We start from the raw sequence: 16,015 nt of genomic DNA, 5'->3' as shown, positions 1-16,015 counted from the left end.
ATGCACGGCATGTGCCTCATGTGCTATTCAGTGTAATTTGAGCTGCCACTGATGATTTAGCACCTATGCGGTCTCAGAGTGAATAAGATGTATGATGCTACGCTGTGTATGTGTGTGTGTGTGTGTGTGTGTGTGTGTGTGTGTGTGTGTGTGTGTGTGTGTGTGTGCAGGATCCTGGGGGCATTTACATATGCTGCATCTCCTCATTGATGGACCATCATTGCTATGGGCGTTTGGAGTGGAGAACAACAGGAAAAGGCTGAAAATGCTCTGTCAGCAAATTGGGTACTCACACTATAGGGTGGAACACATCCAGAATTGTCAGATAGGTACAGTATAGCCAACTCACTGTAAAAAATAATTATCGTAATAATTATTAAAGCAATAATTAAACATTTTGGTTAATACAGTTATTTGCCTTCTTTCCAAGAGTTAGATGAGAAGATTGACACTTGACACATTTACTGTTACGTGTTAAGAGTGTTCAACTATCTTGCTTTCATTAGGGCGGTGTGTGAATCTGTTTCTGGTTTCCTTTTACATAAAGCTTCATCTGCTATGTAATGGATCTATCACCATAGATACTATCCACAATATCTATGGTGGTATTTCACGATCACGGTCTTCTTTTAAAATGCCTACTTACAGTAGCTCTTCTAGTATTGACACAGTGGCCACAGGGGATCTGTGTTTTGAATTAGGTAAGTGTGAAGTCAGTTTTTCCTACACCAGCACCTTTTTGTATCCATAACGAAAATTGTGCAGGCTATAAAAGTCTCCAGTCACCTTGTTTGTGTGCTCTCCTTTCACAGCAGGCATATGGCAGCTTTCTCGACCTGTACAAAAGGTTTCTTGAGGTGAAGCTACTGTAGCTCAGGATAGTGTGCCTCTGCGTATCAGTATTCTGTATGTGAGGTGCAAATGGAAGAAATTAGATTTCATATAGTTGTGTGTGTGAGAGTGTGTACGTGTCTTCATGTCTGATTGTCTCCTCACACTTTTCTCAATCAGATTACTCTCCTTCCCTGTCTGCTTCTCTCAGTCTTGTCCAGTGCGGCAGCTCCTGTTGCACGTCCGCCCTGTCCAGATGCCTACAGAAGCCCATAGCCTGCCCCTCCCATCCCGCCTGGGAGACTGTACTATGTACGCACACACAAAGACACATACACACACCCTCCCCAACAAGTGTGTAGGAGTGTAAGGACGCACTGGTGCTCTGGCCACAAACAGTCAGGGTGCATGCTGCATCTCAGATGGCACAGAGACCAGCAGTGGCTGATTCAGCTACTGAATGATAGATAGAAAAGAAAAGAGGGAAGACACAAGTGACAGCATCTCTGTGTGTGCCTGGCTGTAAGTCTGTGGGTGTGTGTGTGCATCAGTTTGTGTTCTGTGACCCAGCAGACAGCAGCACACGGGTCATCAATGGAACTGTCAGATGTTCCAAGGTCGAGGGGGCAAGACGAGGCTCCCCCAGCGTTCCTGCCCTGTGTGTCCCAGATGAAAAGCAGCAGCTACAGTGCTGTCCAACAGCAGGGCTACTCTGCATCCATCTTCCTCCGACGCAAAGACAAGCTCGAACAGGTGAGCCGACTGTCAACTGTCTCTCAAACATCATGTCGTGATTTATTTAGCTGTACATCTGGTTTTTGGAAAGTGAAGAGGTGAAGTTAAAACTTGGAAAGGGTCAGCCACTCATTAGAATGAGCCGACATAATTATTTTAAAAGTATATCCAGCAGTAACTTAAGTGTATAAAACTATACACAACCTACCAGCCACTTTGTCCAGTATGGCAGACTGTGAGCCCAGGAGAGGCATCAGTTTCATCCACTGGAAACCCATTCATTCTGCATGCCTGTGGTGCATCAGCCTCAGCACAGGAGAATTGCTGCTGGATAAGTGTGTGGCTGAGCTCTGGAGCCTCCAATGAGAATTGATTACCACTTTTTTTTTTTACACTGCTGCCACACACCCAGTACACTCGCACTAACACAAAAAAGATGCAAACCAAGGATCCTGCAATGTTAAGTACCAGAACTGAACAGTTTCTTTTATTATTATTTATTTATTTATTATTTATATTATTTTGTTATTTGTATGCTTTAATTTCTGAATGTCCGTGTGTTTTGGAAACCTGTAAGCCTGTCCATTTTAACAGTGCAGATGTCTTATATGTATGGACATTATTATTTTGGTTACAGATCAATTATTTTCTTGAGCTTCAGAGTAATATTTCTCCTTTAACTGAATCTGGAAATGCTCTTCTTTACCCACTACCAAAGCAAGTCAAAGCAGAAATTAGACACATCTGCCTGAAAACAGGTTCCACCATTTTGAATCGAGGTTTTAAACCGTCTTTAACCATGTTTAAATCAACGTGTAACATCATATTTATGAATGAGCCTGATAAAGCTTTGTACTTAGATTTTTTGAAATGCTATGCCATACAGTTTTCCCATAATTGATTATCAAATTTTTCTAGGTGAGATCTGTTTGACAGGAACTGCCATAACTCTTAAATGCCCTGGCAATTATAACCAAACTGACATATCATGTGTCCATTCCCACAAGATTTAATATCATTTTACTTTTCTATATATATTGTAACTTTCATAAATCTGGCTCATTTTAAAACTTTGCACTGTTCGTCCTTGTACAAAGCCCTAGTTCCCAGGCAGGACTCAGGTGTTCTCCAACAGTCATAGCTCTCATCAGTAAATTAGATACAAATTTGATTTTCCTTTTACGTTTTGTTTTCAGCTAATACAACAATACAGTTAGCTAATACAGTTAGAAGACTATGCAGGAGTGGTGAATGTATGCATTCGCTGAGTTGTGTTTTCTTTTTTCCATCTTTCAAACATACATACCTTCCTCCATCATGTGTTTGAACAGCATATAAACAGCAGAATGTAGGAAACCCATTCCCTCTCATTTCTCCCTCGTTGCCCACTTTTAACTCCTGTTACATTAAAAAAGGAAAGGGGGACAGATTTTCAATAATTTGAACCACTGAAGACTTTCAAGCCTTTTTTCCTTGTTTTTTTCCCCCTATCTAGGAAGTTCTTAGTAATGAAAAACAATCTCTATTATTTGCTGTGGTTTTCTCTTTTAACCATGTGACCTGGTGGTTCTAGAGGCTGAACTAGTAGCTCCAGTGCTTTGCTCACTGATGGAGCTTTCTTAACGAGACAGCCTAACAGGATCGTTTTTTCACTGCTGGATCCCTATCTGCACCCCTTCCACAGTTGCTTTGGCGTGTAGCCCAGCTGTCTCCAATGGCGTTGCACCCAGTCAGCCTTCATTCAGCACATATCACCCTGACAATGACGTTATGGCAGAAAAAAAAAAAAAAAGGCATCCTGTTCTCGAATGGAAACCTGCTGTTGATCTTTTGGTGTGAAGGTGAAACACCTACATCGAGGCGGGGAGGAGAGGACGGCATAATTCAGCAATGGAATGTCGTGCTGAATCATGACAAATGTGTGCCAGTGAGGATAGTGTGCAGGTCAAAAACATCTTCGCTGTCTAAAACTGACCTAAAAGGGTTGAAAAATGAAAGTTTTTGAGATGCTTTTGTTTGCACAGAACAATTGTTTCAACAGCATTTCAGAGTATATTTCAACTGTATCGTCATCGAAATGCATCTGAAACGCGCGCACACACACACACACACACACACACACACACACACACACACACATACACACACACACACACACACACGCACACAGTGCATTCAAGCCTGGTGCAGATCTACTGGTTTATAATGATTTGGTTAATTTGTGTGTAAAGTCTGAATGTGCCTTGCAGTGTAGCTCTTAAAAATGAGGACTGTTTATAATTGGTCTCTTGTGTTGGAGAACTGTGCTGTAGGTTATGAGACAATGATGTCTCCGTCCAAAGAGCCACAGGGGAGTGGGGATGGACTATAACAGCTGCTGTCACCTCTGACCTGCTCGCCTGCAGTCAGCACCGTTTGACAAACATACAGAGCAAAGAGAGATTCTAAAGCTGTTTAACATAAGGGAAAAGGAAATGAACTGGTTGGCATTGCATTAATATTCAGTGTTGCATCATTGCAGTGACTGTGCAGTTGGCAAATTGTTTATGTCAACAGTTTCCCGGCATGACCGTCACTCAACATGAACTGAGGATCTTGTTCATGTTGTTGCTCAGCTTAAAAACTGACCTGTGGTTGTGTCTCAGCTGAAGTTCTGTGCTGATGATCATCAGATCGTCAGAACCCAGTCCTGTTTGTCACTTTGTTCCTCTCCCTGTGTGAAAGTGTGTTTGTGTGACCCCGTATGTGCAGCTTTAGGAACATTCACCTCTCCTGGGAAGTGACTCAAACATTTCTGTCCCCTTTGTCTCTGTGGGTTTTTTTTTCTCTCACAGACAGGGTGACGGGCAGAGGGCACCCGACCCAGACAGACACAGCAGGTTTCACTGCTATGACTTTGATTCACTGCTACCAGTATCCCCCTGGCATCTCACACAGAGCTCCACAAGTTTTATAATTAACCAACACACTATCACTGTGATCTCATACACTTTGGGAATTACCATATCCAGTCATCAGCTGTTTCACTGATAATATTCGTAGTTTGTTTATGATTATTTAGATGAGATAGATTAAGATATTGAATCAGACTGGGATCTTTTCACTGTGAAATTAAAATAGCAACGTTATTAATTACTTTTTTTTTTTAGTTATAACAGTTCTTCCTTAGGGAATTTAATGTACCAAATTTAATGGCAATCCTTCGAATGAAGATAATTCACTTAAATCCACATATATCTGTACCACTAGTGTGGCTAAGAATAACATCTTTATCATCTAACAAACTTTTTTTTTTTTTTTTTTTTGACATAATATAGCAGCCTGCTGCCTGTTGTGTTTGTTCTGCCTAGTGAGTCCTACTATTCACCCATTTTTCTCTCTTCCCCCATTAGGTCCTTATAAAAGCCCCCAGTACAACTCTGGACTCATAAACACAGCCACAACTTGCCTGCAGTCAGCAGCATATGTTGTTTTCTGCTATTAGGCGACACTCTATTCATCTATGAGAGAAGGGTTGGAGGCGAATAAAAGGGTGGAAGTATTGAAGGTATGAAAGTATTTGCATATTTCATTTTAACTCACCAAGGCCCTTTAATGTACTTCTGTGCAATCGGAGGAGGCAAAGCTTTTGATTTGAAGCTGTAAACAGCAGAAGTGAAATATCAATGAGTGCACGAGAATCTGGTGCATTACTGAAACGCACATTTATAACAATGATTTAAACACAGTGGGAGCTAAAGCAGACAGTACTGCTGACTTACAGATATGTCATCAGTTCATCTGTTATTTAGGATTAGATGTTAATACGTATTAACATTGATTATCCCTTAATATTAATGGGAGCTATAGGGCTATTTTAAATTCCTTTGTCTTTTCTTGGCAGAACTGTGTCCATGCGCTGTGTGTGTGTGTGTACATACAGAGAGCAGAACAATTTGAGAGTTTTGCTGGAGCTGTCACACACAGTGGATCACCAATGGCATGTTTCAGCATCCCTCCTCTCTAAGCCAAGACCTACTGCTTTCTTCCAAATGAGTTTTGTTCACAAAGCAGATAAAACAGGAAGATACAGAGGGAGAAGAGGAGGGGGGTGTTGGTGGGGCTCTGAGCTGCAGCTCTGTATTGGCCATTTGAACGAGAGGGGTTGGTCTTTCTCCATCTCTCACCTCCTCTACTGAGAAGCAGAGAGTGAGCAGCACACACACACACAGCTCACACAAACACAGAAAGAACCACGTCAGGACAGGGGATGGACCAGGAGCTGAGGTGCACACACATACCTCCCGGGACAGTGAGGAACCAGCAAGATGAAGATAGTGGCAGACAGTGAAGACATCAGACAGGCTTGCAGGGTAGTGAGGGGTGGCTGAGGAAGGCAGAGACAGATTAGAAGATGTGTGACTGAGCTGCTGTTCCCCACCTGTCAGAGAAGCTTGAAGTGCTGCTCTCATGGCGGGACCAGCCACGCAGGAGCCCGTGAAGGTGATGTTTACAACTACACTTGCTTCACTCTGCATTCATTTCATATGATAATTATCTCACCTTCTGTGTTAGTGGACCTGTAGTGCATGTTTGCTTTAGGCTTTTCTTGCTGGCTTTGTTTCAACTTTGTTTCACTGATTGATTGGGATGAAGCCTTAAATGAATTCAATGAATGTCTTAAGACTGTCCTTCAGTTATTCAGTGAAAACACAGATAATAATCCATTCATTTACTGATTTTTTTCTTCTGTTCACTATCACTAAAATGTAAAAAAAAAAAAAAAAAGGCTATAAAAAAATGACTGTTTCAATATCCACTATTCCAATGAGACACATTCAAACTGCTTACTTTGTCAACTTCAAAAAGATATTCATGTAATTAAAAGACAGGCAAATAAAAAAATTCTCACATTTAAGGAGCAGGAACCGAGTGGTGTTTAGCATTTTCGCCTGAGTTAGACAATTCTATTGATTATCAATGATACTGTTGTCAATTTTGGTTTAATCTTTTGTCTATAAAATGTCAGAAAATTTTCCCAGAGTAAAAGGGGACATCTTCAGATTGCTTGTTTTGTCCAAGCAACAGTACAAAATCATCACATATTCAATTTACTTTTATATAAAATGGAAAATGAACATTTCTAATTTGAAGAGCTCAAACCAGCAAATGTTTGTTAGTTTGGCTTGATCAAAGACTTAGACAATTATGCTGATTATCGAAACTCTTGCCAGGTAATTTTCGAGTAACCTCTTAGTCTATAAAATAGTGAAAAAAATAACTCTGCCAATTTCCCAGAGCCCAAGGGGACGCCTTCAAATCTCTTATTTTGTCCAATCAGCAGTTCAAAGACCAAAGACAAAATTTACAATGAGTTGAGACAGAGAAAAGAAATAATCAGTTAATGTTTGTCAGTTTGGCTTTATCAAGAAAAACTTCCAGACTTATCAACACGGTTGCTGACTAAACGTCTTTCCATGAACTAATCACCTAATTGTCTCAGCTACAAATTAAGTGCTAACTATGTCAGGTTATTTTTATGTGTGCACCAAAATGTGTTATTGTGATTTTGAAGGGAAGGAAATATTGTATCTTGCTGCATCAGTGGCTTGTGTGATGTAGGTCGACTGATCTGTCTCACACTGTCAGTCATGTCGAGGTTTTATTTCCTTGCGGCCATGTACACATCCACAAGTCAAGCATGGTCCTTGACTCTGCTAAATGTAATGAAGAGCTCGCTGGTCTCAGTGGACAGCAGGGGGGTGTAAGGTGCATTCGACTGGCACCAGTCTTTCAGCCTCATTGACTGAGACATCGTAGGGAAGAGTGGAGGACGGAGTCGACAAACATCCTCCAACCCCCCTCTTTTTCTGTGTGGTGCTCAATCAGCTTTTTATTTTGTTTAATGGTAAAAATTTCATGAAAATTGTAGCTGGGAGTCATCTTTCTGAGAGAAACTAGTGCTTACACCACCAAATTCATCAGCGGGGTGCATTTCATTTGATTGATCGAACACAACAAAAGAGAATATGTAATGCGGTGTTGACGGCTCACAAAACCAACAAAGTTAAACAGGCCAGGGAATGAGATGGTGAAAATCTGTCGTCGTAAGCGAAACAGAAGTGCCTAACTGCACTTTTAAAACAGTGAAAATCAAGACTCCTCAGGCTAGATCAGGGCTGCTGCATTATAACCTCTGACCACACTAACTGTCACTCCACCCTTATTACAACAAGTATATACCATATACCACACACACATTCATGCACTCAAAAATAGCCTTTAATATTGCGTGTCATATATGCACCACTGGGTGTATCCATCCTGGCACAGAGGTCATAAAATTTCTTTCAGCTGGGATTTGCTTGAACAACAGAGCAGGCAGTGTAAAGAAAAGCATAAACCAGAGCTTTCCAATATTTCTTATAGTTAGGCTTTAGTGTGTATCAATTTGCCTTCAGCTGGAGAGCGTTCCACTCCACTTGTCCTCTGTTCTGTGGCATAAAGTGGGATTTGTGAATGTGGGGGGATTTTTGGCTCCAGAGCATTGAATTCCTCAGCAGCCTGGTTGTCAAATCAAAGGTTTCCAGTGTCTAAAGAAGACGTGCAGTTGTTGTTGTATTGATCATGAATCCTAACTTCTAATCAATGAAATTGACTGAGGACATTAGCATCTAAAGACCAGTAATTTCCTTTTGTACACCACCCCAAACCAGCTGCCAGTGTCATCACTTTAAGGTGTTAACCTGCAGTTTAACTACACAGGAAGAGTCCAACTCTACAGTGCTGCTGAATACGCACCACTCACAAATGACATCTGTCTTTTATGAGTGTGTGTGTGTGTTTGTGTCCATTTCAATCATCTTCCAGACCCAGCAGAAGTGCATTGCCATCTTTGCCCTTCTCTGCTGCTGTGCTGTGCTGCTGGTGCTGATCTTCTCATCAGTGGACATCTGGGGGGACGATGAGGACGGTATCACAGAGGAGAACTGCAGCAGGAACTGCCGGTAAGATGTTCCACAAGAGTGGTAAAAAAAAAGGGGGTTGTATTCATATATAGTGTAACCTATCTATGAATACATCAACAGGATCCATGAATTTAGTTTCTCTAACTCTGTTCTTGAGTGTTTTATCATTAATGCTACATAGTCGTCATGTCAGAGTTTTTCCAGACCTTCTTAATTGTATTAGTTATTGGCTCCTTGATGACTACACAGCGTTTTGTGCACCATATTTTGTACTCTCTTAAAGAGTACTTCACTGATTCAGCATTGCACTCCTGTGACATTGTCAGACTCAGAACCACAGATGTTGTGTTTTTTTATTCCACATTCTTCTTTGTCAAAATCTGGTACCTACATTACCCATGATGCAGTCTGACAGTTGATGGTTCAGTTGGAGATTCATGTGTTAATGCTTGTAGCGGCTAATATAGCCTGGCATCACTAGTCTCAACTGACATCACTTGAGGCGGTTTATAAGATTTGCTGCCTCTGTAGCCAAAAAAAGTTCTACAACATTTTTCAAATGTGCAGTAGTAATTCCTTAGATCTGTAAACAGACTTTGATGTGCAAAATAGGTGGAACTCTCCTTTAAGGCTCAAATGCACTCACATGAACACGGGTTACTCTACAGCATCGTGCTTGTGGAGAATATTCCAGACGACCTCTCTCTCTCCACGGATGGCAGACCCCACCTCCCTCTCTCTGTCGGCTTTCACATACTTTTGGACCAGGCAAAGCACTCAGTTGAGGTGGTGTCGCCTGTCTGGGACCTAAACTCCTGGGACCTGGAAACAACGCCAAGCACTGCCAAACAGGTACACAGTCATGGCAGACAGTCTGAATATATATCCCCCTACATTCCTGAAGAACATGAACTGACTGCATTTCCCAAGTGTCCTGTGAGAGGAAATGCAATTATTTTCAAGTAAATCTGTATGTCGTCTCTTAATGAGGTTAGCCCTGCTGAGATATAAGCATTGCCCTTTTAAGAGACATCTGGAAACGCTGCTCAAATGCTCAACTACAGTAATACAGAACATCACTCTCCTCCTTAGGGTCAGCTGTTGTTCCAGAGACTGCTCAGCCTGAAATCTCGTGGGGTTAAACTGAAGATTGCCAGCGGTCTGACTAACTCTGCTGAACTGAAGACCTTGGCAGCACACAGTGAGTGGCTGTCATATTTTTATTTTATAAAAGCAGTTTGTTATGCCACTGTAGCAAACCAGAATGAAGACTTAAATCCCCTAACACCATCCACCTAACAACATTTCCTGTGCACAAACCTTATTTTAGAAAAGATGTTCCTGTATTTTGTGACAAGATTGCTAAATCTTTTTGTAGCCTGTTATATTCCAGCAGCACAATACTGTACATATTGCATGCAGCAAGGAAAACAGATGCGGGCTCATTAACGCCATGCAGCCTCATCCAGCAGCTCCACAGCACATATCATACAACCTTCACGTCTGCCAAAGACTGCACAATCAAGGTCAAAAATCATGAATGTGCAAATGTACCTGACTGGTTTTCTGTCAAAGCCTTTGCTTCTCAGGCTGACTGCCCACTTTGCCCGCTTGTCCATGAGACAGTCCAAGGCCGATTGGCAGACTTCCACGATTCTCCCTGTCTTATTCTTTCTACTTTTTCACACTCTCACCAGTCTCTGTTTCTCACGCTGTCTAGATGCAGAGGTTCATTTTGTCAATATGACAGCTCTTACCAGAGGAGGACTCCATTCCTCATTCATGATAGTGGATCGGAAGCACATTTACATCGGGAGCGCTGATATGGACTGGAGGTCGCTGTCCAAGGTAACAACGAGCATCAACAGCATGAGCATGCAGGGTAAAATCAGAGCCGAGGATAGATGAGCCTCTGCAGTCAGCTGTGGTCAGGTCTGCAGTTCATTTCCAACCTCAAGATGGCTACAGTATCTTTTGGTCTCTTGGAAATAAAAGACAGACAGACACACATTTAATTAAATGATAACCTTTGCACTCCACGGGGACCTAAAACATAACACACAGTCTAGATTAGCTCCACTGTACACCTGTACCTTTCTGTGCAGCATCTTCAGCATCTCTTAATGGGCATCAGGGATGATTTAAGATTGCTGTCTGAGGTGGGTCAGGAAGACAAGTAGCATTTCACTTTACATTTAGTATGTAATTCACTATGTATGAGGAACCAGGGAGCATTAGCATACTGTAACTTGAAGTGATTACCTGGCACTTTTCATGCTTCAGTGCTGGCTAGAGGTAGAACTACTGTTGAGTGTAATTAACTAAAGAACCAGAGGGAAGAAGGGAATGGACACATGTATGAATGTGTGTGAACATTTATACATGTAGAGAGCAAATCACAGGCAGGCTGGAAAGAGGAGAGACAAAAAGGAAGCAAGGCAGAAATCGCCAGAAATTCCCCCTTCATTGTAATACGGTAGACTGAAACCTCTGTGTTCTTCCTTTATCACTAAATCAGAATAAACACAACAACTTTGTGCTGTGTAGTTAATGACCAGGCGAGAATATATTTAGAATGATTGTCTTTTTGCTGTTTTTAGCCATGCTAGTGGCTCTGTGGTTGGTCACTGCTCCACCACTTTGGTCCAGACTGAAATGTCTCAATTTGACTGTTGGATAAATTGCCATGAAATTTGGAACATAGATGCATGGTGCCCAGAGGATAAAGACCATTGCTTTGCTTGATCCCCACACTGTCCATTCAGCATCATCATCATCATCAAGTCAGAATTTCAGTTTGTCCACTGAAATCTATTCAGTTTATTGCATTTATTTGTCAGGGGCCGTGTAGACAAATGTGTTATCTTATACAAAGAGAAAAGATGTACCGGACTCAGCCATTAGCTAATTCCATTTCCATACCTGCATAACTAACAATTCCATCAGCCTCAGCTGTTGTGTTTAGCTCTAATTAGCATGTGCTAACATGCTAAAACTCTCAACTAGAATGTATAATATTTACCATGCTAAGCATACACTCAAGACTGCAACTTTTCTGCTGCATCACCTCTTCCTGTGTGCTCCTTTCTGACACCCCACAGAGGAAAGAATTGGGGGTGGTGGTGTATAACTGCAGCTGTCTGGCTCTGGACTTCCACCGAGTCTTTTCATTTTACTGGCAGCTCCATGAGAGGGACTACATCCCCTCCATCTGGTCAAAGAGAGTTACAGCCCTCTATGGAAAGGATGACGCCCTGGAGCTGCAGCTCAATGCTACCGATGCCACTGCTTATGTGTCTGTGAGGAACGACTTTGTCATGTTACAGTGTTTACTGCATGCCAACACAAAAACTGACTCTACAAAATGCACAGACTAGAGGTTATACCTGTAATTTCTGCTGTAATTTCTAGGACTGATTTATATTCCTCTTAAGGCAACAATTTCCTGCCTCTGCATTAGATGGTGAACATCTTAATAAAAGTTTCATTACCAACTAATAACAGATGCACACAGTGGGTGATTAATCATGTTAATATCACGCTGAGGAGCATCTTGGGCCTGAATATCTCTGTACCTCAACCTAATTTGACAGTAATGAATCTTGCTACCCTCTAAGCGACATGATGCTTACCAGTTGCATTTAGGGCATTTATCATCCTATAGGAACTAATGGAGCCACACTGTCATTGGCTGCTGGCAACTCCAACCTGCTCTTGTGCTTCACCTCTTCTAGTGATGATACATGGCTGTGGAAATGTGCTTTGTTGTTTTTCCTGCCCTTTCTCAAAATGTTACGCTGGAAGTTTTAGACATTTTGGAAAGTTAAACACTGCCTCTGATGTTATCACTTTCAGTGGGACATATTTCAGTGAGGAGTAAAATAACAAATACTGTTTCAGTTTCTTGTTCCTTAAATTGAAGCAAACAGAATATTAAAAGCTGTCTAAATAATATTTTTGTCCACTATCTAAACCTTTAAGTTTTTTTTTTTTTTTGTGATCTTTACACAATTTTGGCCACAGACTTGTCTCTGTGATGTATCCTCTCTCCAGACCTCTCCTGACCTCTTCTGCCCGAAAGATCGCACCAGTAATGTCGATGCCATTTATCAAGTCATCCAGAGTGCCAAGAAATTTATCTTCATATCTGTGACAGACTATCTCCCTCTGGTGAGCAGGAGTTTCAGAGGAACCTCAGTCACAAGGTACAGACTCTGACATCAAAACACTGTATGTGAAGGAACTTTGACTTTCATATGTGTGCCTTGCAACAGTACCGATTGCATTTTTGTTGTTTGTCTATGGAGGCAAAAATGTAATCTGCCCATATTCCAGTGATTTGAAATTGAGGAGGTCATTGAATGTGTATGGGTCCTTTAGATTGCTAAGCACAATGATTGTTTCATCAAAAGGTATTGGTCACCCATTGATGAAGTGATCAGAGAGGCTGTGGTGCTGAGAGGAGTCAAAGTTCGCCTACTGATAAGCTTCTGGAAGAAGACTCACCCCCTCACCTTTAACTTTGTCACCTCCCTCAAGTCACTCTGCGTGCACCTGCACAACTGTTCGCTAGAGGTGGTATGTGAATTTTAACTAGACTGGTAGTTTAGTAGTTGTGGTTAACTGGATATTCTTCTCAGTTTATTATACAAATATTAAATTGTTGTGGTATTTTTATATACTTATGTTGTTCAATGAAAATTTTTTGCAGAGGTTTTTCAGTTACAGAGAGCACAAGGACGACGTTCAACATGGACTCAACCACAACAAGTACATGGTGACCGACAATGCTGTCTACATAGGTAGGCAATGTGTTGTGTTTGCAACCAATCCAGTTTGAATTTAAATCAGTTTTAATGTTTGTTTGTTTTTTTACATAGCATGTTTTCAAGGTATTTCATTAGGTTTTAATTACATTGTGAATACTAGTTTTAAACCATCTACTTTTCTTAAAGGAATAGTTTGACATGTTGGGAAATACACTGTTTAGCTTTCTTAAATGAGATGATTGAGCCATTTTTGTCTTTCAATAATACCTGGTAGACACAATGTCTGAGGTTTGCTTTTTGTCCACAGGGAACCATGACTGGGTTGGTAGTGACTTTGCCATTAATGCGGGAGTTGGGCTGGTGATCAAGGAGACAAGTAGTCTTAAAGACAGCGGAGTTACAATCCTGGACCATGTCAAGGCTGCTTTTGAAAGAGACTGGAGGTCACGTTACGCAAAGAGCCTACAAGGAAGCAAAGACCAACAGGGCAAATACAGAAAACCGCAGCAAGCAGAAATTCATAAGGCACCTAAGGAGGAAAATGAGTGGAACAGCCCTTTATTATTCTAAGCACAGAATGTCTTTCTAAACCCTAAAGCCTTGTAAGCCTGAATACTAGAACTAGATTTTACAAACATGAACACAATATAAGAATGTAGACCTACACTATTAAGACTTGACTTTAATTTTGTAACATTGATTTAATAGATTCACGTACAATCACCAAAGGAAACGCTGAAGTAACATTTTGACTCAGTAACAGCTGCAAGTTACAGTAACATCTAACTACTTAATTAAATGTAGACTGTTATATATCATATCAGCATGTACTGTTGCATGAATATTGAAAGCACTATTCAAATACAAACGATATACTAGGACAAGCAATATGATAAAATAAAATAGACTCAGTATGTGAAATCCATAGAAATATCCCATCAAACTCACCAAAACAAATCACATTTAGTATTTATTGATAACGCACTGTTTTTGTTTACAGTTTTAATCTGTATTTTATAAACTTTTTAATGCTTTTGGATTTGCAGAGCATTAAGGGGTTTTGATGTTACATCATATTGCCTGCACTTATAATGATTGAATTTCTTGAATGAGACATGCACACAGGGTTATGCAGTAACTTTAAAGATACAACAGCTGTTTATCATCTGATTGAAAGCTTTCATCTGTCTTTATAAAATTTACCTTTTTGCCTAATTGTTTATTTTCTCATCACTGTGCTGGGAAGCATAGAATCATAGAGGGACCAACATTTACGTGCAAATTCCAACAAAACTAGGTCAGGTGCTTCTCAACAGATATTAATACTTTCTTCTTCTTAATTCCTGCTCTACATAATTAAATTAACATTGACTAATGCACCTCTGTTCAACCGCTGTTCATATTTCCTCCTGTCTGAGCCACTAACAAGCTTTAAATAAGCTACTCACAGTGCTCCTTTGTGTTGTGATTGAAATGTAGATGAAAATGAAAGAAGTGTTTATTTGAAACATAAGGAGGCCTCTTGGATCATAGTATCTGCTCCTGTTGCAGGATTTAAATAAAGGCCTTCACAGTTTTTAGGTAATTAGAGGAAGACGTGTGCATGTATTCAGGCAGGCATTACTGCAAAAGTGAAGCCACCTTGTGGTGAAACACAGCAACTCAGACGTGTCCCAGAAATAACTGCTGCACTAGAAATAGTCCAAAATATAAACTCAGTTTGATTTGAAGTTTGTGTGATAACTGCAACTATGCTTCATGATGAACTCAGATTGTGGCTGCATGAATGAATTTTACCAGCTGGCTGGGCAGACAAGTACCTGACAAGGTGTGTCGAAATCCAGTGTTCTAATCAATACATTCAAATGGAAAACCTGGATTTGATTTTATTCTCACAAATAATACCAGTGGTAGAAGAAATACTAAAATGTGTTTTACTTTAGTAAAAGTAGCAAAACTTTTCTGCCAAAAAAAAAAAGATTTTACTGAAGCCAATTATAACTCCTTTTTATTCTGTTGGTTATATCTGTATAACCAACAGGCATCATATATTATAAACTGATCACGTTTCGATAAGAGAGTTCAGAGTTTCTGAAATATTGTGGAGTGAAAGTATAAAGTAACATAAAATGGAAACATTGGTAACCTAGTTCAATCATTTGCCCAAAGAAAACAGTCATTTAAGTTTTCTGCATCATCGTTTTATCCACTTCATCCGAATTTATCAGAAAATATCATGTTTACCTATTACTCGTGATGATGTATATTATGATAGTACACTGTAAAGTCACAGTATTTGTGTCAAACATCATTCCAGTCTTTAACACAGGGTGGTGTTGTAGCACCATCACTGGCTACCTTTGGCACCAGGTTGGGCATTGATGAGTCTGGAGGTTTTGTATTCAGAGGGAAGAACCTCAACACATTCATGGACATCTGTCGGGGATAATGGGGCATTTAAATGTTTAAAAGAAATTTAAATTTAAAATTCGTTTTAAATTCCATTTTCTTAAAACCTAACAAAAATCTCTTTTTGCGTAGGAAAAAGAGATTTATGTTGAGGAAAGTGACTTGGACCAGAATTAAGTGAAATTATACTGAGTGAATGCTTGTGGTTGTAGTTTTAAACGAGTTCATCAGGATTCAGAACTTGACAGAAAGTTGTCGTAGCTCATGGTGCATCGTTTATCCTGTTTTTGTAAAAGTTTCTTCAACAACAAAGTGTCCTCTCCG

At 40.4% G+C, this 16,015-nt stretch overlaps 1 protein-coding gene across 2 annotated transcripts; it reads left to right on the top strand.

Moving 5' to 3' along the window:
• Positions 1–1,120: 1,120 nt before the first annotated feature.
• Positions 1,121–14,300, top strand: pld5 (phospholipase D family, member 5). 2 transcript variants are annotated; one of them, XM_041036545.1, is made up of 11 exons: positions 1,121–1,143; positions 1,402–1,584; positions 8,416–8,552; positions 9,182–9,365; positions 9,606–9,714; positions 10,234–10,361; positions 11,615–11,812; positions 12,567–12,718; positions 12,926–13,091; positions 13,225–13,315; positions 13,590–14,300. In XM_041036545.1, the coding sequence occupies exons 2-11, from the start codon at positions 1,426–1,428 to the stop codon at positions 13,850–13,852; spliced, it is 1,587 nt and encodes a 528-aa protein (XP_040892479.1). In that variant the 5' UTR covers positions 1,121–1,143; positions 1,402–1,425; the 3' UTR covers positions 13,853–14,300. The 2 variants fall into 2 exon arrangements, with proteins under 2 accessions (XP_040892479.1, XP_040892480.1); XM_041036546.1 differs by lacking the exons at positions 1,121–1,143; positions 1,402–1,584 and adding an exon at positions 6,016–6,048.
• The last annotated feature ends 1,715 nt before the right edge of the window (positions 14,301–16,015 follow it).

This window comes from Toxotes jaculatrix, chromosome 4, assembly GCF_017976425.1.
Source record: "Toxotes jaculatrix isolate fToxJac2 chromosome 4, fToxJac2.pri, whole genome shotgun sequence".
Classification (NCBI taxonomy): Eukaryota; Metazoa; Chordata; class Actinopteri; family Toxotidae; genus Toxotes; species Toxotes jaculatrix.
The sequence above is the reverse complement of the archived record's forward strand: the minus strand, read 5'-3'. Positions and strand labels throughout refer to the sequence as shown.

What these genes read in the sequence shown, in the direction of transcription:
- pld5 (XM_041036545.1), top strand. Translation starts at nt 1,426, where the DNA reads ATGGAACTGTCAGATGTTCCAAGGTCGAGGGGGCAAGACGAGGCTCCC. An exon ending in ATGCCACTGCTTATGTGTCT is followed by an intron (nt 11,813 to 12,566) that starts GTGAGGAACGAC and finishes TCCTCTCTCCAG; the next exon opens with ACCTCTCCTGACCTCTTCTG. An exon ending in CGACAATGCTGTCTACATAG is followed by an intron (nt 13,316 to 13,589) that starts GTAGGCAATGTG and finishes TTTTGTCCACAG; the next exon opens with GGAACCATGACTGGGTTGGT.